Raw genomic sequence first — 24,773 nt, forward strand, 5'->3', positions numbered from 1 at the left:
GAGGAGGAGCTGTGGGGATGTGGGGGTGTTTTGCTGATGACACTGTTGGGGATTTATTCAAAATTGAAGGCACACTGAACCAGCATGGCTACCACAGTATCCTGCAGCGACATGCCATCCCATCCGGTTTGCGTTTAGTTGGACGATCATTTATTTTTCAACAGGACAATCACCCCAAACACACCTCCAGGCTGTGTAAGGGCTATTTGACCAAGAAGGAGAGTGATGGAGTGCTGCGGCAGATGACCTGGCCTCCACAGTCACCGGACCTGAACCCAATCCAGATGGTTTGGGGTGAGCTGGACCACAGAGTGAAGGCAAAGAGGCCAACATGTGCTAAACACCTCTGGGAACTCCTTCAAGACTGTTGGAAAACCATTTCAGGTGACTACCTCTTGAAGCTCATCGAGAGAATGCCAAGAGTGTGCAAAGCAGTAATCAGAGCAAAGGGTGGCTATTTTGAAGAAACTAGAATATAAAACATGTTTTCAGTTATTTCACCTTTTTTTAAGTACATAACTCCACATGTGTTCATTCATAGTTGTGATTCCTTCAGTTAGAATCTACAGTGTAAATAGTCATGAAAATAAAGAAAACGCATTGAATGAGAAGGTGTGTCCAAACTTTTGGCCTGTACTGTATGTATATTTACATACGCACGTGTATGCACACATGCCTCCAAATACATGTGAATGCCCAATGGAAGCTTTATAAATACAACATAAGAAAAAAACAACTTTGTTAATTCAAAAGGGAGTTTTTCAACTACTATGGATGCCAGCCATGTTCTTCCCAATTTTCCCTAACGTACATCCATATTGAGATTTCCAGCCACGTGTCCTTGATACCCACCTCTCAGTTTCTTCACAAATCCCTGTTACTTTCTCACAGAAGTAAAGCGTATTTATAAGTGAGTGTCCTCGACTGAGACGCTTCATCTGTCTGAGGTGATGTTATCAAACTTGCTCCCATTTACAGTACATGGATCTTCATTCCATGTACTGTACATATTTTTACAAAGGTTCATCTTTCACTAATAAATCAAGTAAAATTCCATGTAATGTGCTTATCAAATGTTTCTTTTTATTTGGTGTAAATACTCTCTCTAACTGCATTTTGAATATTGGATTGTTGAAGTTCTATATTATGCATTATGCAGTTTTTTAGTTTTTATTTTTAAAATTATGCATCTTTCAACTTAAATTTCTCCTTACGATCATGAAATGAACACACTGCACATTTTCACTCGTGATAGTTTCAAAATTAGGGTAACGATAACAACTTCCTGGAACCACAGTAAATGCCTGCCAGTCCCCTAACAGCAGATTCCAAAACACGGGACGAGATGTTAACATCCTTTGTGCAAGCACATGCAAAGTTCATTGGTGAACACTAAACATCAACATCGACTAGGATTGTGTTTGAAATTTTGGGATGCATCTTCAGTAGTATTCCTTCAGATCATGGGGTGTTTCGGCCTTTAAAAACTATACACCCTCACCGAAGGCAGCCAGCTCCAGGGTGATCAAACCTGAGCTTGCATCCCATGCCCAATTAGCAGGAAAAATTGCCTTTCAGACTTGGCCTTTTGGAGCCCAGCAAGGATCCTTCCTTTTCAGCCAGAGCCTTTGGCTGCTTTTTTCTGCTGCTTCTGATGCAGCTTTGATGGCTGAACGCTGGCTCTGGTCCCTGAATCCCAGGTCCCTCAAGAGTTTGGTGGTAGATGTTGCCACAAAACCTCTGCACCCGACCTCCACTGGGCAGATTTCTGTGTTCCAGCCACGATGTTGAGCTTCAGCAGCTAGTTCGGCATAACGCAGGTGTTTCTGCTCATTTGCCTCATCCACTGCGTCTTCCCAAGGCACGGTGAGCTCAATGATGTAAACCTTCTTTAGGGAGGGGGACCAGAGCACCAAATCAGGTCTTAAACTGGTGATGGCCATCTCTGAAGGGAACACAAGCTGCCGTCCAACATCCGCTAGCAGTTTCCAGTCACGAGCTAAGCAAAGCTGGCCTCTCTCCGATGGTGTGGAGCTGCTCCTGCTTACTTTAGCCCCCACACGGACAAACACAGTTGTCCATGGGGGGTTGGAAACCAGCGGGGTTGTGAATTGATGGTAGTGCGCTTGCCCTCCAGGGAGGATGCAATGGTCTTTAATACTTGGTTGTGATGCCAAGTATAATGCCCTTGGGTGAGGCTGGTTTTGCACCCTGTGAGAATGTGCCTGAGGGAAGCTGGCATGGCACAAAGGGCACACTCCGGGTCTTCACCAACCCACTGCTGGAGACTGGTTGGTGTCGGAAGGACATCATATGTAGCTCTGATCAAAAAGCTGAGGCAACTTGCCTCCATTTCCCATAAGTCCTTCCAGCTGAACTTCCTCCTCTCCTCACCTTCCCATCGTGTCCACTGCCCCTGTTTGCCAAGGGACACCACCTTGGCCCACCTCAGGGCCTCCTCCTGATGGCGTACTTCCTCCACCACCATCTTCCTCCGCTGTGGGGCAGAGGCCTTAGCCCAAGTTGGATGGCTAGGTGTAAGTCCAAGGCCTCCTCTTCCTTGCTGAACATGCCCCACAATGTCAGCATGTCTGAGGGCTGATGTTGCCTCCTCCACTGCTGTTGCTGGTCTCTATTTGCGCCCGGTTGCCAAGATTGATGCATTCTTCTTCACCACCAAGTCTTTGGATTCGTTCAGTGTCATTTGGAGTCGTGTTTTCGCACATTTGAACTCCTCCGTGAGACTGGTGAGGGGCAGCTTGACTTGGATGGTTTGTTCTTCTTACAGGCCCAACTGATGTTCTCCTCTAGCTTTCTGAGCAGTCTTTTGGTGCATGGGACGGTGGTGGTCAGAGTTGTAATGTCATCCATGTAAGCTCTGAGAGGAGGAAGGCGCAAACAGGCTCCAGTTCGCTGTCCACCTACAACCCATTTCGAAGCTCGAATAATGACCTCCATTGCCATGGTGAATATCAAGGAAGAGATGGTGCACCCTGCCATAATGCCTATTTCCAGGTGTTGCCAAGAGGTAGTGAACTCAGGGGTTGAGAAGCAAAACTGAAGGTCTTGGAAGTTGGATTTAACCAGGGTTGTGATGTCATTCGGAATGTGAAAGAAGCTGAGGGCAGACCACAGGAGACCATGGGCCAATCCCAATTCACCCCTTAACCCTACCACTTGCCCCTACCCCTCCATTTTGCGTATTCACACATAGGGGTAGGGATGTCCCAGCTCTTGTTGAGGCGGAGGGGAAGGGTGGAGTGCTAGGTCTATATAGCCCTCCAAACGGAGTTTTTTCAGAGGCACACTCCAAAGCGAGTGCTACGAGAAATCTCCCACACTTTTCACACAATTAACACAAAAATCAATAAAGTCAGCGATTGTTTGTTTGACATTACACCACTACACCAGCTGGCTAGCTTGTTGTGTGGCTAACGTTGGGCTAACTGCATCAAAACTTGTTTACGGTCTATCATTCATACCTCAAGCTGATTCACCAGCGCTCCCAGGCGTTGAATTAAACAGTAAGCCCTGAGAAGCCGTGGGTTACAGTGGTTTTACAACGGCTGAGGGGCGTTCTTATCAGCGGCATGACACGCAGCGGAGACATCTCCTTACATTCTTCCGATTCGCTATTGACAACCGCAAAAAGATGCCAATAGCCCACGCAAGAGAGATTACCACAGCTGAAGACGTCATTCTGAGATTGAGATTTACCGGCAAAAAAAAAATTGTCGCGTCTATTTACAACGTCACTGATGACTAATGATGACATTTCCGGGGATGATGACATTTCCGGGGATGTACCCCGGGGGATTTACCCCTTGTAACTTTGTTGCAAGGGGCAAGTGGCACTCGAAAAAGAGGGGTAGGGGTAGGGGTAGGGGTGAAAATAAGAAATGGGATTGGCGCCATGAGGCACTGAGCCAAAGGCATTGGCAAGATCCAAAAAGACTACATGGAGGTCCCTTTTCTCCAGCTTTGCCATTTGGATCTGATGCCAGATCATACTGGAGTGCTCGAGACATCCAGAAAAGCCTGATATTCCTGCCTTCTATACAGATGTATCAATGTACTGATTTATTTTCAGGTACTCTGTCATTCTCTGCGCAATGGTCTTCTTCTTCCACGCTATTCTCATGAGCCTCCAGAGAAACCTTAGGACATCTGGTGCGTTCTTGTACACCTTATATGGGACACCATTTGGCCCAGGGGCTGATGCTGTTCTTGCCCGGCGGACTGTGTTTTCTACCTCCTTCCAGGTCGGAGGGCCAGTCTCAAGTTGAAGTTCTGGTGGGTCAATTGGTGGGATGTCCGATGGGATAGCCAGGTGTTCAGGGGGTTTTGGCCAGAGTGAGTTGTTTTGAGGTGCTGCTCCAGGTCCTCCTTAGTAGTTTTCAGAGCTCCACTTTTTTCCATGGTAAAAAGAGCCTTTAGGAACATGAAGGGATCTTTGTAGCAGTGCCGGCTTGACCTGTGTTGGCGCTCTAGACAAAATTACTCCCTTGCGCCCTTCCATGCTACATTTACACATACACGGGTATTTTTAAAAACGGAGACATTTCCCTTCGTTTGTGCCCTTCATTTACACGCAAACGGCGAATTTGCCTTCTTTCTAAAAACTCCGGCCAAAATGGAGATTTGGGAAAACTCCTGTTTCGCATTTGCATGTAAACTGAGAAAAACGGAGAAATACAGAGTTTCAGGCATCCGACGTCACATTATGCGCCAAAAGTGCGCGCAATGTTTACATTTGGCTATGGTGATCACAGACATGATATGCGTATATTATGTCTATGATGGTGATGATCATGGATGCATTCACAGTAGCAGTCGCATTTCTGTTGGTGCAGACACTTTCCATATGTTTGCATTTGCAAATACAGCTACTTTTTTATATCGAGGAGCAGAGATGAATGAGGGCTCTGAGGTCAGTCTCCCCCCCTCCAACACAAAGAGCCAGTCCGTGGCACCGCCAGTATCGCCGGTTATGGGTCCGACCTGAGCCGACTGCTGTCTGGTTTGGCTTCTGATTGGCTTGCATGGCTTTCTCCTTCTTCCTACACCGCTGCCCATAGGCTTGGGGTTGTTATGATGGCGCTCGACGGCGTATTTATGCGGGTTGATGTAAACAAAAACTTTTTTGAAAACGATGCCGTGTGCATGATGTTATTTTGGAAAACAGAGGGAGGGAAATATTCATTTCTCAAAATACCCGACTACGTGTAAACGTAGCCTGATTTGATCCCCTCCGAAGAAGGTAATCAATGCGAGGCCTCTGTCCCCCTTCATTCAAGCACCTTTTCTTTCCCTGGTGAATCCTCAACCCATGGTAAGATGTAATTTTCCTCCAGCCACAGGGACATATCTGCAGTTTGTGGCCTGTTGTTACTGTAGTAACTGTGACACATGTTGTGGTGCTCTCTCGCGCTGTGCTTTGATTACTTGTAGTCATTTCCAGTCCGGTCGTTACCATGTTGTCAGCCAGCAAGTCTTCTTTCACCCCTGCTCTCGCAGACTCTGGGAGTATTCTCTTTTGTCGTCTTGTCGTAGCTAAGGTGGGTGTCTCCAGCATGCTGCAAGCATGAGAAACTACATCCATGGGAAGCTAGCCCATGAGTGTCCCAACAGGGTCTATTCTCTCCTGCCAGCTGTCTCTCCTTGCCGTCACAAGGACAACAGTTTAGCAAAATGACTAAAAAACAAATACAACCTACAAACAGCATAGGGCTGGCGGTTTACCACATGGCCATGTGGTCGGCAACAGTGGCAAGCACATTTAAAGTTTCTTCAGAAACTTTAGTAAAGTCTAGTTTATTTTATTATCATAATTTATTTATTTATTTATTTTTTCAATTTTGTTATTATTTGTGTTTTAATCCACTTTAATCCCTCTTCTACTATGTTTCACTGGTCTCTATTCTATCATGTTTCTTATTTTATCATTCCTTATGCATAGTTGGATCTTCACCATATTATTATGTAGTCATTAAATCAGGTCAGGACCTGAGCAGCCTGTGCTCTGTCTACCTGTAAGCTGACACTTGAGCTTGCCAACACACCTCTTGCAGCTGTTCAGACCTTCACTGCACCAGGATCTCCCTCTGCTGCTCCACATCCACTGTTTGTGTGGCGAGGCTTCAGTCTCACGCTGCTTCTCGGGAGCACTGCTGATACCACTGCAGACACCAAGTTTCTGTTGCACTCTTGAATAAAGATGAGGTGTGACTTTATGATTTGTAGTTAAAAAAAAAAACAAAACAGATTGGGGCAATCTCGCCAACGTCAATAGGGTCTCTACAGACAAACCCAAGTCATCTGAACTTTATAAATAGGGTATAAAAAGGACTGTTTGTGCAGGCAGTGCAATATCTCAAATCTCCGGGCCACCATTTTGCTAACCGGGCCTTCACAGCAGCTAATACAGCCATTACAGCAGCTCACCTGGCTTGCTCGGCAGCTAGCCTGGCCCCTTCACACCAACCTGCTGTTGTGGGCATCCAGCTGCTGAGTCACCGGCTGTAGGCGTGGCTGCACTGGGGAGGCCGCCGCTGCTCTTGCTGCGCTGCCACCCAGGAGCAAAGCGATGGAGAGGGCATTCAGCTGCTGAGCTGCTACCCCTGCTGGTGTGCTGGGGTGCCGTCCAGGAAGAGCAGGTTGGTGTGAAGAGGCCAGGCTAGCTGCCATAATGTTATGGCTTTATGTTATGGCATTAATGGCATGTTATGGCATTAATATTATGTTGCCATAATCCATAATGTTATCTTGACCTAAAACATGTCAACACGGCCCATTTATTTTTTTAAATGTATACACACATATAACACGCCGATATATTGAAAAATACTGTAAATCAATGCATCTGTTGACTTCTAATTATCAAAAATCGCAGTTCTGTCTATATGGTATAAATTGGCCGCCAAGAACTTCCCGGAACTAGATGAAGGCTACACGAATCACGTGACGATCAAGCATTTTGAACCTCTTTTTTCCTCTGTTTAACTCTCTTTTATTGTACAAATAAATTATACAGGCAGAAGACAAAAAAAAAACCTTCTCGTGGAAACAGGTGATAGTAGAAGAGCTTCATTCATGAGAAATGATGATGCCTAGAGATCATATGAATCAGCTGAACTGAAGCCGTCCAGAGACAGCAGCCTCAGGTAGCTCAGGTAGCAGCTCCTGCAGGTTCAACAAGAAGGTTATGGTATGAATAGGCCACACATTCCTGGCAACACAGCCCTCCAATGATATCAGCCTCAGGGAGATGTCTCCCTGGAGGAAAACCAACCTGTGGGACCACCTGTCGGCTCCTTATCCAGGGTAGGAATTGAAAAGCAGACTCCCGGCAGTGTAAACCAACAGTGAGATCAAAGTTACACAGATCAAGGTCAAATCGTGCCATCAGCAGCAGTGTCAGTGGCATCAACCTCAACAAGCCAAAGTTTCCACATCGTCCACCACTTCAACATTCCCCTGAAGGAGGAAGCTGTCAAGAAAGAGAAAGCATGAGGCAAACGATGACATAGTGCTAGGCCCATCTTCAAAAAGGACAAGGATAGTCATCCCAGCTTTGCCTCGGCATCTCAGCAGAGAGACAGCCTCTGGAGCTCAGTCACGTTGCACTACCAGTTCTTCACAGAGGGAAGACAACCTGTCATTAAATAGGAAGCAGGTGACAGACAATGAAGCACTTCTAAGATCACCTTCAACAACAGAAAGAATAGTCAGTCTGGAGGAAAAACCACAAGAATTTGCTGCTCAACTGGAGGCAATGTCATTCAACTAATATTTTACTTAAGTTGCAGAAGATGTACCACCAAAAAGATCTACTTAAGTAAAAGTAAAATCTAGCTCCAAAAGCACTTTAAGAGCCAGAGGAGAAGTTGATCCCACAGATGGACAAGACAGCAACACAAAGCATCTCATTGGAGCAACGTTTGCTCCAAGATGAGATGTAGGGAAAACAGTGACACCTGCCCTTAGGAAGTGATGGATTTTGCTGTACTGAAGCAAATAGTGATACTTTTAAAAGGACGTACGCAAACTGTTTTGTTATAGCCTGAAAGTTCCAGACTTTAGAGAAATTACATTTGCTGTGAGGTATATGTGTTTGTTTCCACAAATATGGATGTATAGGATTTTGGAAATATACTCTTTAAAATGGTGCTCATGCTCTATTTTTAAAAACATATTATCAATAAAGCAATAAGGCTGTTTTTTCCCCTTCCAAATACAACAGAGTGGTCATGAAGATGAAATAGTCATGCCTTGCCCCACAACACCCCAAATTTCATCTGCTGAAGTGAGCACAAAGACAAAGGTACACAAATGCCAGAAAGGTACACAAATGCCAAATCAGGGCTAAAAACAAGAGACCTATTAAGGGAGCTGTGCAAGGGAAATGAGAATTTTTTACCAAGCTACTGTAACTTAGCAGTAGTGTTTTTTTCCCCTAAAGTTCTGTCCACTGGCAGACTCAGACCCCCCCACCTCCCAGTGTCCCGATGGTTGAAAAAGCATCACAAGAGTGCCCTCTAGAGATCAAAAACAATACAGTACCCCATTGTCTTCACATGGGAAAAAAGATTGAATGCCCTCTAAGGTGCCCCTTCATGCAACTAACAAGAAGAAGAAGAAGAAGAAGAAGAAGAAGAAGAAGAAGAAGAAGAAGAAGAAGAAGAAATAATGAGGTGCTCCTCTGATGGAGAAATGCCCCTCCAGTGGATAAAATGGGCTGCAGTGCTGTAAAGGCTATCCCTACATGTGTGAGGATGTGGAAGTTTCTTAGTGGATGAGCCTCCAGTGGAGAAAATGTGATGTGCTGCTACAGGACAGGAGCCCTGACAATGGACAATGGGAGAAATGTGAGGTCCCCCAGGTGTCTTCCTGATGAAGAAAACTCAGAAGGTGCCCTCTGAGATGCCCTTTTGAGTGAGAAAACACCATGACGTGCCCCTCCAAAGGAGAGAAAAAATTACCAATGAAAAAAATAAGAGATGCATCGCTCTCCAGCCTCTCTGGGAGGCTGTGACAACAGGCTAGTGCTGCCACCAAACATTTTGCAAAGCACATGGTATTTGTTTTTTGCAAAGGTCAATAGGTTAGGGCTAATATCTTGCTAGCATTTTGATGTCATCTGCACTGTCCCTGTTTTATTATTCAAAATAGCCTTTAGGTGAGTTGTTAAAACTTCCATCCATTACACCTGTACAGGTGTTCAGTTTCAGCCACAGCCAATGTTCAGATGTCAGAGTGGCTCACAGCTCCCAAGCCACTGTATCCTTATGCCAGCCCACTGCTCAGTTACATTTTGCTGTAATTTTATATAGCCCACTGGTAAAACTGTGAGGACAGTGGTTTTGCCAGCCTCTCCCATCACTCCCATGCACCACACAGATTGGGCTGTATAGGAAGTAGACACCCAACTGATGCCAGTACATGTTTTTTTTTTTTTTTTTTTTTTTTTGCTGATGACATTGACGGTGTTTTAGCATGAAGTTCATTGAAACTCACTGTAAAATAATGAGCATTGCCATGGAAGCAATAGCAAATGTTTTGGCACAGAGAATGTCGTTTATATGTAGCCTACAAATGATTTTACAATGACTTTAACCCTAACCCTAACCCTGACCCAGTTTTTTTTTTTTTTAGCTCCCCATAATTCATTTCTGTCTTTCAATCTTGCCATTTTTGTGGGTGTGTTATGCATACACAGAGGGCAAATGAATCTAGTAGGCCTATTACTCTAACTATCCACTAGATGTCATTATTATTCCTTTACATCTGTGTCAGTTTTACAGGTTATTGTGTCTTGCTTGTAGCATAAGAGAGTTATTCATCATTTTTGGGGTGGAGTGGTTAAAGGTGCAACATAACTCATGTAGACTGTAATGTGAATTCCTCCCTATGGGTGCGGCAATGTTGCAAAGCAGATCTACAATCACTGACCGAGTCCTTGTGACCATCCCATGTCCAATAAACTTACTGATCTTCAGTAACCACATTGATACTGATAAGCTTGGCACTGATAAACCTATATGCACTGGTAAGCTACATGAGCCCTGATCTCTGTGTGTGTCCCTGGCAGAGAATGAGATAGGCAGTAGAACTAAGTGTAATATTCCTGGATTTATTGAGTGAGCACAGGCTTCCTCTGTGGGTTATGGTTCTGTCAGAAGTCTAATTGAGATAGTCCACAGGATTCTGCCACTCTGCCCATGTGTTTTGCACAGTTTTTGTCTGCCATATTCCTGGCAGAGGTGCTTTAATTGGCCCACCAAACCAGATGGTTAAATTTAAGCATTAGGTTAGTGCTTGTTAAATTTAGGTCTTGACAGTTTTTGCCAGGAATACAGGTGGGGCAAGAAATGAGGCCAGTCACTCTTGCCAGTCCTACCCATTCACCAGTTTCCCTTGTTCCACTAATCACCTTTAGCAATACATCCTTTACCCAAGTTTCTCTTCCTGATTGTCTTGTTTCTCTTCTCTTCTCTTTCCACGCAACCCACCTGTCTCTACCTGTCTGCCTGCTATCTATTATGTGATTACAGCCTGAATTTGGATCCAGCCTGTACCTGTTTTCCCGCTTGTCACTGGACCACAGCCTAAATTTGGACTCTGCCTTGCCTGTTCCCTGCCCACCTGCTTGCTTTGTTTTTCTGGCTTTGCCATCAATAAAGTGCAATATTCTTCATCCTGCCTCCCAGGTGGTGTCTGTCCATTTGCATTTGAGTCCATGTACCAGAACTCTGGCAACAGCACTCCCAGCAAAAAAAGTCGCATGCATATACCATTTATTTATTTCATCACCATCCTGATTATAAATGCCATGCTCTGACGGACTTTGTCCATGTCTAATACTGTTAACTTGGATTGCTCCTCCTAAACAAGGCTATAAATGTCACTTCATTCAGAATCTTGCTTAATTATGATAGACGATGTCTTTTCACTGTGGTTATTCTTCTTGCTTGGCCCACCAACAAATGCATTAATTGGGAAAAGGGGCTAAGGAGATAAACCTTCAGCTGTGACAACATGCAAGCACTTTCTTATAAAGCAGCCTGCACAGCCTGCAAGATATGACTTCTCTCAGATAACACAATGCCATGGCAAACAGCTGTGAAATGTATGTGTATGAAAAAGGGAAGCGAGACCCACGGGTGTGTGCTCATGCTAGAAAAATAGAACTGTGAGGAATGGAATGAAAACAAGCTGATATGATCGGTACCTGGCTATATACAGTAGATAGCACAGAACCAACCAAAACAAATAAAAGCCCATGCACCACCTATGTCGACCTCAAGGGCTTACAGTTAGCACATTGTTTTTGCATTCACATTGGCAGGTGTTTTTTGGAACTAAATATAACATTACAGGGCAAAGCAAGTGTATTTGTATAGCAAATACTTTCAAACACAGGGCAAAGCGCTTGAAGATTTAAGAAGAAATAAAATATACCCTTAAATATAAAAAAAAGGTGATACAGGTGATTCTCAGTATGCCCTATTTTATCTTATTTTTATCTAATAATTTTAAATTGCATTCATGCTCTCACATTTCATATCTCTTCGCATTTGACTGAGATTTTTGTTTTAGTTCCTATCTCATCATCTTTTCATCACATCTATTAAAGTGAAGTAGGTAGAGGAAGTGAGAGAAAGAGAGAGAGAGAAAAGGGCAAGTGTAAAAGAGAGCGAGTACAGAGGCTCCTCCTCGCTCACTGTGTGCTTTTTACTCATGTTTTACAGTCTGTTCGTCACTCACACTCTCACTCAGCGGAGACTCTGGTGGAGAGGAGAGCTTCTCACTGGGAAAGAAGGGGAAACAGAGAGTGAGAGATCTCTTTTTCTCTCTCTCTGCAAGGAAGAGACAAAGCCCAAAAAAAAAGCCAGAAATACAGAGTGGGGGTCATTTTTTGAGGGGGGTGGCTCTTATCACCCCAGCCTTCTGCACGCGTTCAGCTCTGCACAACTGTGTTCCTAGATGGAGAGCATGCAGGGAGAGGGAGAGGTGGACCGCCTGGAGCGCCCCAGCCCCCTGACTGACAGGGAGAAGGTAATGATCCAGGACACCTGGGCCAAAGTCTACCAAAATTGCGATGATGTTGGAGTGGCCATACTCATCAGGTATTTCTCGCTTTGATTTTACTGTTCTGTTTTGAATGTGAAATTTCAACAAATGCTGGTGGTAAAGTCAGGAAGCAAGACATACCACACTACATATTTATATCCCAGAAACAAGGACATATGCTACAAAAGTGGCAAGGAAATAACTGATATATTTTAACGTGGGAGGGAATTTTATTTGATCTAATTTGATATTTATCACCATTCATCACATTTGTGTGATCTTTTGCATGCAGTTGGCTCTTGCATTTGCACTTTTTGAGCACACACAAAACTGTCTGCATCACATCTGCTCATCTTTTTTTGGCATCTGTGCAATTTCAGTCAGTCTACTAGGAGGAAATTTACATTTGTTTCTTTTCCCCTCAATAGGGTGATTGCACCTGGGACAACCTATATGCCTACTCATGTTATTTTTTCTCCTTTTCTCGGTAAACTATAAAAACAAAACAAAGCAAAAAAAAATCTATTTAAATCTTTGAAATACAGAAGGGCCTTGTCCTGGGATCATCCTACCTCAGAATATAATCAACACATTAAACTTTAACAATCTCCTTGATTTTATGTGTGTACTCTATCCAAATACACATCAGTATTCTTATCTTTTGCATGACATATTCTCACCTCTCCCCCTTTTCAACCTCCCACTTATCCAATAATGGAGGCAAAGGATAAACATTATAATCCATCTCGCTGCATACAGATATCTTTGGCTCTGAAAGTGCTCCCTCCCTCATAGGGCAGGTTATATTTTGTATGCCCATAGACAGTAACAGAAATTTCTCTTGCCAAAGCCAATAAACTTTGTCTCCATTCTGGCCTTATTAGGATCAAATGGGAATAGCGATTTTGGAATTCCTACTAAATACCTTTTGTCATTTATTTGAGCATCCATCTCATCAAATTATGGTGAACACTGAATCCTAATTCAGGATAGTTTCATGACTCCTTCTGTCATTGAATTCACTATTCCTAAGGTCAGGTTAATTAATGATAGCCCCTGATCAAGAGCATGTCTCAAAGGAATTTACAAGAGCTACTTAGTGATTGTAAAGTTGATTAGACAGATGTAGGAAGTTCCTCAATCGGACTAATTCACTATTCCTCTCCTTCACACAGTCATATATGTTGAAACCAGTGAACAAGTTGCAAAACACAGTTGCACAATTAGTGTCATGAGAAAGGCCTTTAAAGTTGTGGAGGTTCACTACATGACACAGTATGCCCTTTCACCTAGTCAGTACTTCTATAGGTTCTCCTTAATGATTGTAGGAGGTGAAATATGGAGGCAAGGTTACCAGCATGAAAGCAAATATACTTGCTTCTCATTATCAGTGAGAAGAAAAAAAAAAGTCAATGGAGCATGCTGAACATCATGGTTTAATTTTTTGTGACTGTGAACTCAGGCCAAGAAGTCCTGACACTATCAAACATGTTAGATCTAAATGGTCTGAGGATGAATTTCATGTTGTTTTCTACATTCACATTCCTTCACAAAGACACTAAGACCCTCAAGAATCTGAGGAATGAAGGTCAATCGATAGGCAGGGCCGATGACATACCCCTTTTTTGACTCTCAGAATAAATCCTATCATTCTGTCAGGGCATTAATGCTAATACGAATTCCAATTTTAACTTAAACTCTTCAAACCAACTTTCTTAATAGTAAAAGATAACAGCCAAAGCAGCTAATCATGTCACTGTCTCTGAAACTGGAAACTTTCTCTGAATTGAGTTCTTGAGCTAGTCAAAAAGAATAGATAAGGAAAGATTAAGAGTCCAATTACCACATAAAATACTAATGAGGCTATTTATATGCAACCACGGGTCATGCAATTACAAGAGTGAAAGATTAAACACCATGGTTCCTCATTAATTTGCTATGAAACTAGGAATGCTTTGCTCAAGACAAGAAAGTCATTGCATTGGCACTTGCATAGACCCTCCAGCAAAACCTAAAAGAATAAGACCACTACCAGCTATAGCATCCTCCCATTTCAGATGTTTAAAGATCTAATGTAAATATACTGGCATCCCTTTTGTGTGAGTAAAGCAAGAGATGGAGCATCAGGGTTAGACAGCCAGCTGCATTGGCTCTGTCCCCAGTCTGTGATAGGAGGTTGAGCTATTGGGTTCCTATGTGCTGATTATCTATAGTATCCCTGGGTATCAAACAAGGAAAAAATCAAACAAAAAATCTTTGAAAATCTTTAAATTGACTGTTCCTTGAAATAGCACACTGTGCATCACAAGTAATATAGTAGTATAACCATGCAAGCTGCAGTTAACATATATTTGTAGGTGTCTTGACAGTGAATGTAATAATAATTGCAGCCCTAAACATATAGTAGCAGGAAGGCCTCAGCTGCAGTCTTAGCAGCCCGGGCAGGGAGTGACATTTAATTTCTCTGTAACTAGCACATTGCACCATTTGTCAGACAATCATACGGCACAGGATTTAAGATGGACGGGCTCTTTTTGTGGTGTGAAAGGCAGCACAGCACAGCACCAGCCTATCTGTCATTCAGTCATTGAAATCACACCTGAGCCAACAGGCTCCACATGCAGGCACCACATATGGTGACAGGCCTGATTTAGGCTACATTGCACAAAATATGGCATGCATTTTTTGCTGAGTCATGAATCTATTAATATAACATAGACCACTTAGTTGAGACTTTTACTGAAAAACACCTTCTGTACCCTCAGCATCTTAAGTGCATATGGCTAGCATGGATGGATGCAGAGAGCAACATTATCAGCCTCCTACCACTGCAAATCCTTGATAATAATAATATATTATAATAATGTAATAACAATTCTGTCCTGTCAGTCACAAAAAAAAAAAAAAACATTTGTAGAAATCCTGCAACTGAAGGACCAATTTACAAAAGAATGCAGTGTGGAAATTATTTTTCAACTTACTTGATTTAGGACTTGAACACTGAAATACTCCATCAGATAACAATGTTGCTCAGCAAGGGCCCAGCAACATCCCGACAGTGGGATTAGTAGTACCAAACTGATATGATCTGTGTACATTAATGCCAAAGTTGAAACAGTTATGAAACAGAATTCCTTGCATGCACTATCAGAGCCAAATCAACCTTCAGCGGAAACATTTTCTCAAAATTATTGCTGTTAGGGAAGAATTTATCTGAGACTCCTGAATATACTGCCAGACTTATTTTGGCGCATAACATGTTGACGATTTCTGATGATTTCTTAAGAGTAAATAGTGGAAGCACTTATAACTCCGTATTTGTCATATCACATCAAAACATATACAATTTATATGATGATGAATTATCGTTTTGATATTAAAATAAAAAATAAAAAAAAAACAGTGATTCACATGTCTGCTCTTGCCATTGTAGTGCTTCAGTAACCAAAGCATACATAGAGAATAGAACTGTGAAATGACAGGATGCACTGATTTAATCATCATGTTCATGAAAATGCATACGTTTACATGCACACACATCATTTATGTAATGGCTATTGCAGTTAAATAGTCAAGAGTATTTTTGACCTGCTTAGTGTGATTATATCCCAGTAGCTGCATTTCGTTTTCATCCGTTGCTTTAAAGGCACCAGCACCGAAAAACTATTTTCAAATATATGCTGTAATGCTACGGTGAGTAAAAAATACACACTGCCCTGTACCTTGATGGATAGTTAAACATTAGATGGGAAAATATGCCGCATTTCCATGTCAGTGCATATGTTTACTCATGATATCTGGACAGCTCAAGAAATGCACCTGGGTTTGTGGGATCGAGCTGGTGGAGGCTGAAGGGCGATGAGATTAGTGGAGCGCTGTAGCAGCTGCTCACACTCACATCTCCCACTTACTCTCCTCCTCCGCAGGCTGTTTGTGAACTTCCCCTCATCCAAGCAGTACTTCAGCCAGTTCCGGCACATCGAGGAGCCCGAGAAGCTGGAGAGGAGCACGCAGCTCAGGAACCATGCTCACAGGATCATGAATGCCATCAATACGCTGGTGGAGAGCCTTGACAACTCAGACAAGGTGGCCTCAGTGCTGAAGCTGGTGGGCAAGGCTCATGCACTCAGACACAAGGTGGAGCCTGTTTACTTCAAGGTACAGGAAAGTGACAGAGGAAAGAAGAAGCAACACACACATAAACAGACATTATCTCCAAAAACTAGAAAGTAATGCAGCTATTCTTCCTCCTCAGTTAGGCTACACTGCAAATCTTCATTGGAACCAGTCATTTTGTCTCAAATTCAGTTTTCAAATCTTGTTTTTCTTAGGACCACACTGGCATAGCTTGTTTTGAAGCTGCACTAAGCAATATCTGACTATTAGAGGATGTTGACAGCTCAAACTCCATTTAAAAACAGAGTCAGTCCTGCTTCCAGGTTCAAGTCAATGAACATATAAAGAAGACTCTGATGCTTTTAGAATCAAAGTGAATGGGATGGGCATGGAAAAGCCAACTATAAACCACTATTCCTCTGCCATTTGAGCTACTATGTAACAAAACACTTTACATAATACAGCCTGCTGGTTTTTGAACAAAGTATTTGTTGTCCTTGTGATTGGACTCAAAACATCAGGAGTCCGTCCAGCAGCTATATAAAGCCTCGTGTGAAGCCTTCTAGCAGCAACAGAGGCATTTGCACAACTGATCTGAAATTTGGATGTGTTTATCTGCAGAATGTGTGATTTCAGAGACACTTTGAGATGAAGCAGCAAGCAGGTGAAATGGAGGGCAAATGAGGAGCTCATTTGGGACAATCAGGGGCCGGTCAAGAGGGTTGGTGCTAGATTAGATCTACCAGAGGTGACTTTTGTGAAAATCTCGCAAGATTTGTGCACATAACCTTAATCTTAACCTAACCCAAACTTAAGCCTTACTTCGGCACAGAGAAAGAGAGAGAGAGAGAGAGACAGAGAGACAGAGAGACAGAGAGAGACAGAGAGGTACCTCCAGTGGATCCTATCTAGCTAAGATCAATACAGAGCTAAAATCGGGAAATAAAAAGAGGCTGTAAATTGTATAATGGAAAGAAGATGAACAGTGATGACTGGGCTCGTTCCTTTATTCTTGCCAGTGTAGTTTTCCACACCATTTATATTTGGCTTATGAAATGGCTCATGCCCTCCTGCCTAGCTGAAGTGCTGGCAACGGTGCACACCCTAAAACAACAAAAACCACAAACTCACCACCGTAACATGGCCAACAACAGGTTAAGTAAAGAATTTTTAAATGTTGTCCACACTGTACTTAATCACAGTGAGTAAAAATCTCATTAGGGAACCACTGCAATATTTGTATGTAGCTCAAAGATGATTCAATTTTTGGATGTAATATGCCCCATCTTAAGTGAATTCTGCCTCTTTGTAGTTCTCAAATATAATATGGGTACATAATATAATAAAATACAACAATGGTCGGAAGATTCTGGTGACTTTAGACATGTACACCATGCTGCACATCTGATTCCAAAAATGATAACTCATCCTCAACAATAGGCACTATCACAGTTTCTGCAATTACAACCCTATCTGACATTGTTTATGGAACAGGCCCACTCTCATATTGCAGTCGGTAGTGTTACTGTAAAAAATGCATGTAACTGGGCCCCCTGGTGGCTCACCTGGTGGAGCATTTGTTGCGTGTCCAGGCTGAGTCCTTGCTGCAGGATCCTGGGCTTGAATTCAACGTGGGCTTTTTGCTGTGTGTCATCCTCTCTCTCTCCTCTGCTTTTCCTGTCTCTCTCTGCTGTCACTGTCAGGTGGAACAGAATTGCCAAAAAAAAAAAAAAATTAAATGCATGAAATATTGCTTTATGTAGCTTTAAGAGAAACAGCAAAACACTTTGCAGTGCCATGATAATTATGATAAAACTTAAAATAAAAATCTCTTGCCTATAGATCCTGAGTGGTGTAATACTGGAAGTCCTAGGGGAGGAGTTCCCTGAGGATGTGACTCCAGAGGTGGCCGCAGCGTGGACCAAACTCCTGGCTGTAGTCTGCTGGAATATCAAAGCTGTCTATGAGGAAGTTGGCTGGTCTAAACTGTCAAGCTCAACCGGCTGAAGTTTTTAATCTGGGTCTAAATGGACAAGAACTAAGCACGATGAACACTCAGAGACTGCTACTTTGTTTATCCACAGATTAGTGAATTCTTGAATTACTGAATTCGTTGGCTTCCTGTGGCCTCCTTGACTGCTTTCAGTCTGGTTTTTGTCCTTACCGCAGTACTGAGACAGCGCATATCAAGATTTTAAATATTAACCTAAATGCTGATATGGGTCTTGATTCTTGGAGCCTACTATTAGATCTCAGTTCTGATTTTGATACTATTGACCATAAAATACTCTTAGGTAGACAAGAAAATTAGATTGGGTTGTCTGACACAGTCTTGAAGTGCTTTAAATCTTTCCTCCAAAACAGGAAATATTTTGTTTCAAGTGGCGGCTTTGCATCTTTCCGCATACAGTAGGTGTGGTATAAGGTGTTCCTCAAGGTTCTATTTTAGGTCCTCTTTTATTCAATTTTTATATATTACCACTAGCCAATATTATTTAAAAACACAACTTCAGCTATCACTCCTATTCAGATGAAACACGGATTTATGTAACCCTCTCCCAAGGTAATTACGCATCACTACACCCTCTCTTATATTGCATTGGATGTGTGTGAATATTTTACAGTTAATAACAAAACTGAGATTATTGTATTTGGTCCCAAGGACTTGAAAGTCCAAAATCTCAGCATTATTGACTCTGATTTGAACTTTGAATCTCACATTAATTTAATAACTAAATCAGGCTATTATCACCTGAAAAATATTGCCAAATTAAATAATTATATATCTAAGGTCGATCTCTAGAAATATTACTCCAAACCTCAGATCACTACACTGGTTGCTCTTAACCCACAGAACAGATTATAAAATCCTGTTCTTTGTTTATAAAGCATTAAATGGCTCGGGGCCAAAATACATCCAAGATTCTCTATTACCATACATACTCATCAGCACTCCCAGGTCATCTGAGGCTGGCATTCTTTCTATTCCAAGAGTCAAAGCAAAACAAGTCAAAGCAAGCTTTTAAGAGGAAGTTGAAGACTTTCCTATTTTGTTCTGCATGCTAATTATCCTTGTTCTCAAAATTACAAATGCCCTTGCAAGATTGCACTTCTGAATGCATTTTCCTTTTGATTCTTTTTGTAAAGCACTTTGATCTACATTGATTTGTATGATGTTGTGCTAAATAAATAAATTTGCCTTTGCCTTTACTTTTTAGGCCTTGGCCTTGTAACAGAGGGATCATTTGACTATACTGACCATTGAAGACTGTATCTTTCCAGAGCTGATGTGCTAGATGGGCCCATATGCTCTTATGTAAACGTTAAGAACCTGTCCTGTGCCCACGTGGATAGCTAGCCACTGATGATGGATTGTTTTTAACCCAAGTGTCTGTGTGTGCATTTGCGTGTGTGTCTGCACTAACTTACAGGAGAAAACTGTAAAATATTATGCCAAGGATGGACCGACTAACCTAACAAAAAGTTAAAGCCTAATGTGTTACTGTCTCCTTGTTTTTGGATCCTTCTAAGACCAATGAAGGACATGGACAAATCCAAAGAAAATGCAAATATTATAAATCCCACTACTGGACAAGAGGTCACATTTATCTAGGTTGTGCCTTCTACAGAATGTGTAGATCTTGAGACTGCCATATAAATGTCATTCTTTCTACATGTTGTGTGATGATTTGCTGATGTTTTATTTTACCTGGAATGGTTCTCATCTGCCGGGAACTGTCAGCTCACGTCACCACACAGACGTGAATGATGGAATGATAAGGATTATTGTGAAGGAATCATTGTATACAGAGATTTTTTTTTTTACATTATAAACAGTTCGTTGTGTACATGTTTTTCTTTATAACTCACCTTTGTATCTGTATTAAACAGTATTTTTGAGGGGAAAAAACTAAATTAAAACCCTGTGATAGGCTGTGTTTTTCAATCCGACTCAATTTATATCTGCCTTAGTTTGATTCCTCAGCATTTCACCTTACAAATGTGTTAACAGACAGACTTTTCCTTCCCTCTCCCTGCCAACTGCTCACTTATTCTCAGTCTGAGTCAGTGTAGGTGGCTCAGCTGCCGGAAAACAGTATTTGTACCCCAGTTCTGCTAACAATGGCCTCTGAATCCTTTTTTATTAAATATTATGGGAACACTATAGATGGCAGTCACAATATATAAGCGAGTAAATACAGTCAATATCAAAATCTGTAACATCTGGACTGTAAACATCAGGCCAAAAGCCATTTATATGCAATGTTAAATGTACAGCAAAATGTAAACTTGTAAACTTAATTGTATGTAAAGCTGACTCCTGCATTTCATTTTTGTACACTGACAAAGCGTCTGTCATTTGTTTGTTTGCACTTGACCATAAAACAAGACATTAAAGAATTTTGCATCCTTTCAGAGTGCAAGAGCCAGTTTTTTGGTTTCTGATGGTTTGATCTGCTTGACGCATCTGTTGAATCCTGAGTATTTTCCAATCAGACATGTTTCAAAAATATTTCAAAATGTCTTCCTTGGCCTATGATTACATATGATGTACATATTACATCATATGTAATATGTACATTACATCATATGCAATTTTTTTAAAAAAAAATTGTGTTATAGTTATTTTCTGTTTTTCAACTTAATTCTTACCTTTATTCATGAGAGGTCTTTTTAAAAACTTGATACTCATCCTTTTCTTATTCTTATTTTAGTGTTATGTTTTTTTTTTATGGTTTATTTATTTTAAATGAGACTCCAACTTTTCCAACCGAATCATAAATCAGAGCAGTGATTTTCCATTACATTCATAAAGAAATGAAGGGAGCTTTGTCCAGATGGTTAAATAAAGCAGGAACACAGGAACTTTGCTAATAACATTGACCCTTCCATGACCTTGATTATTGGAGATACTTTACCCCATGATGAACTCTTGCCTCGCCTTGCTTAATAATATGGTGCATAAGTAAAAATTAATAATTTATGTGCCTTAGAAAGGAATCCACCCTCCTCCTAAAATGTAACCTAAGAGATAGTATCAAAGCACAGCATTGCACAACAACATCACTGTAAACTAGCTCTTGAAAGGATGCCAGTGTGCCACTCCAAAGTGGACTTAAAAGGCCCTCTTACCAACATGCTGCAGCATGTTGCTTAACAAAAATGACAAAATACAGGTTAATTTGGCTTGCTATAACCTGTGTGGGCTGCACGGTTCAGGCTGAGAGTTGCTTTAGAATAGAAACACACAGCGTGTTCTGTTTACCTCCTAGGCCTGCCAGCGAGATCTAACCCCTCCTTGATCCCAGCTAATCCTCTGTGTTAATCTCTTCAGTCTTGACAGTGGAGACGAGAGACAGGAATAGTCAGATCGTTACACCACGAACTCTGCCCTCCCCAATCAATACATTCAATGGGAGAGGAGAGGTCTCTGTGCTCTGGCCATCAGCAGTCCCAATTTCAGGGATCTTTGGGACAGGACCATGTGCACCACTATGATGGTCCTCACCACCATCGCTCTCATTCTGCGACAGAGGTTCTCTAACAGAATCAAACCGTGAGTAGTAACTGTGAACCAAGATGAAAAACAATGATAAATGACACTGGCTGAAAAAGAAATTGACCTTGCCTCTTGAGTGATAAAGCTAAAATATTTTTTTGTGATGCTTAGTTTTTGTTTGATCTAACTAGTTATTTAGACTTGCCCAGCTGAGGGAACTGTGTGCTTTAAAAGAAAGACAAATATTAGTTTTCACTGAGCCGCTTGAGGTTTGTGAGCAAAGCATCAGCTGCTTATCTTGAAACAATTCCAGCCACACACCCAGTGATGAACACACACATAGACACAGTCTATGTGAGTGTGTTTTTGCTGCTGTATATTTGTGAGAGAGACAGAGAGGCAGGGAGAGACTTATCTGCATCGCTGATTTGAAATCACCTTTGTGATTATTGTAGGGTTTGCCTCAACAGTGTGTGGATTAAGTGGTGCATAACAACAGTGTACTGCAGTTTGTAATGGAGAGGTGTATGGAGGAGAAAGCATCTGAGCTCTTGAGTCCAGGGCTGCTTGTTAAGTGCAGTCTCCTCAGCACCCAGCCCGGCTCAACCACTCACACGGCAATGTCAAACAATGCCATGTGGCCACAGCACCAGAGAGCCTGGCAACAGCTAGCTCACACTATCAAGAAGAAATTTACAGAAAATACTTCTTCAGAGGAGAATGGAAGAATTTGTCTAGGTCTGATAGCTGGACCCCCGTTTCCATGGGTCGGTAACACCCACTGCTCCCCTGAGGGTTTAAATGGAAACCAAGAATGACTGGAGACTAAATATCATAAAAAATTATCAAGCAGAGCCTCCAAACACCTGTTTGTTATTGTTGCTCAAGAAATAAGCTGCTGTGATGTTAGGGGTATCCCATTAAATGTTAATGATTGTGTTTTTTATCCTATGTGTCACAGGCAAAAAGAGGCTTGTGAAAAAGAGATGCCCTACATGAGAAGCAATGAAGCAGAAGACACCAAAAAATGACAGCAGAGAGAGCACTGTATGGTACTAAAACACCAACCATCTAATCCCTGTGCATCTATTTCTATTTTAAATGAACAAAATGGTGATAGACTTGGATTGAGGGCTGTGAATTCTCGCCCTTAAGTCCTTCACTTCCACTTGAGACACCATTTACAAAATGCCAATAGTGTACTTTGAAGTATATACTCAAAACTTGGAACTTTATCCAAGTAGAATAAGCCATTTCTGAGAAGGAATACTTGCACAAACCCTAAATTTAGTTAATATTATGAAAAGCCTAAGTCTGGTATGGATAGTGCCCTTCTCTGATGCAGCAAAACTGAGAATTTCAGAAATGGAGACAGACAGACCAGACAGACGGATGGGGCATAAGGGGATCCAGACAAGGGGAGAAAGTGGAGCAGTGGAGCATGTTCCAGAGGCAGCGATGCATAAAGCGCTAAGATGCCTGCCCCACATTTAGCTTTTAAGTACTCCCTGCGACACTGCTAATACTAAATGATTTAGAGGCAGAAAAACAATCCATCGGCTCTTTCAAAGGTTATTATAAATACATTACCTCCCCACAATCACAGTGTTTAATGGAGCCGTAAAGGGCATTAATATGGGGCGATAAACAAACTGACCATGTGTGTAGTATTCTGCATGCGGGTAATGGCTTTCAAGGTGTGACCTTTCACTTGTTTGTAGAATTGTTTTGCAGGAGGCAGGTCTGCTCACATGAGCCAGGCTGATTTATTCCTTCATAACAGATTATTTCTTTAAATGATTCATGTCTTTGCATGTTAGCATGCACTTCCCCCTGCTCTCTCTCTCCTGTAGACATGAACCAAGACCGCCGGGGCCCATCATCTCAGAAGGTACGCATCTTGTGAGCTGCATTCTATCCAGTATAAACCAAGTATAAATCAAAAAATGGTAAATTGTTTATTGGTTAATCGACATTAAAAGCCAGCAAAACTTCATTAGGTTCCTATTTGTTTATTTTTCCAGCGATCTGTGCCAGGAAAACAATCTGCGTTTCCAACCCAGACATCCTTCAAGATAGATTTCCTGTAATTTTCTGTTTCCTCCCATTGATGTGATACTTCTGCACCTGACAGCTCTGTTTCCTGGACTCAGGATGCCACCACGAACTATGAGAGTGGGATAGCACCCACAAAAAAGGCCCGCTTTGATCAAAGCTTCCCTTATCTGTTCTGCAGATAACATTGCAACAGCAGAAAGCATCCCCAAGAGGTGTCCTCGGAGGTTGAGTGAACTCCAAATGGGAGAATGGAACCTGAAACAGTTCAGAAGAGCTGCATTCCCTTTTTGATGTTTGATGTCTGAACCATTTAGATTGTCACTTCAAAATCTGATACATTATCACGATTTAAAATTAAGAAAAGTGTTCTGTGCCTCAATATAAAGTCACAATCACCTTTAATAGTCCTTTTTTTTTTTTTTACTAAATATAATTACTGCTATCAGGGAACAGAAAGTTTTCAAAGAACAGATTTTTATACAGTTGCATCCCAAAAAGTAGGCAGTTAGCTCTTTAATCTCATATTTTTCAAGTGACCTGATTCATTATTGATCCTGAAATGTGGCATAAAAGCAAGCAATGTATGTGACCGGCACTATGTGGATTACTTAAACCTCTGAATTGTTTTCAATTAATTTACACAATGCCTTGCCTGTAGACTAAATAAAGTATTGAAACAGCACCATTGTATACTACAAAAGTGATAATGATCATTGGTCCTGTTGCACACACAAATAATAGAGAGCATCTGGTTTTGATTCCCTGATGATTTGTTACATATTTAATGTACAAGTTATTTTTATGATTACATCAGTGAAGAATGTACTCCATTTGTGGCCTCTCCTCACTAACGATGAAATAAATGATGAAATAAATGTGGTTTGAACAGGTCAGTCCTGTTAATGATTCCTATTTAGTTATGTACAGTCTCTGTGATTGCTCTGTACTCCCAGCCGTCTTTATCTTCCAGTCACTAATAGTTTCATCTCTGTGATGCTGGCAGTTCAAATGCCCAGTTAGCTGACAG

The 24,773-nt window shown here is 41.8% G+C and overlaps 1 protein-coding gene and 1 long non-coding RNA gene across 3 annotated transcripts; both read left to right on the plus strand.

Annotated features, from left to right (window-relative positions):
- Positions 1-11,784: 11,784 nt before the first annotated feature.
- Positions 11,785-20,576, plus strand: LOC115364481 (cytoglobin-1-like). The gene is made up of 3 exons (XM_030059070.1): positions 11,785-12,128; positions 15,999-16,230; positions 18,031-20,576. The coding sequence occupies exons 1-3, from the start codon at positions 11,986-11,988 to the stop codon at positions 18,193-18,195; spliced, it is 540 nt and encodes a 179-aa protein (XP_029914930.1). The 5' UTR covers positions 11,785-11,985; the 3' UTR covers positions 18,196-20,576.
- Positions 20,577-22,709: 2,133 nt separating this feature from the next.
- LOC115363977 (uncharacterized) lies at positions 22,710-24,423 on the plus strand. 2 transcript variants are annotated; one of them, XR_003928624.1, is made up of 3 exons: positions 22,710-22,740; positions 23,542-23,590; positions 23,713-24,423. It is a non-coding gene; the product is annotated as an uncharacterized LOC115363977 (long non-coding RNA). The 2 variants fall into 2 exon arrangements; XR_003928625.1 differs by having other exon boundaries at positions 22,713-22,735.
- Positions 24,424-24,773: the final 350 nt, after the last annotated feature.

Source organism: Myripristis murdjan, chromosome 8 (genome assembly GCF_902150065.1).
Source record: "Myripristis murdjan chromosome 8, fMyrMur1.1, whole genome shotgun sequence".
In the NCBI taxonomy this organism is placed as follows: Eukaryota; Metazoa; Chordata; class Actinopteri; order Holocentriformes; family Holocentridae; genus Myripristis; species Myripristis murdjan.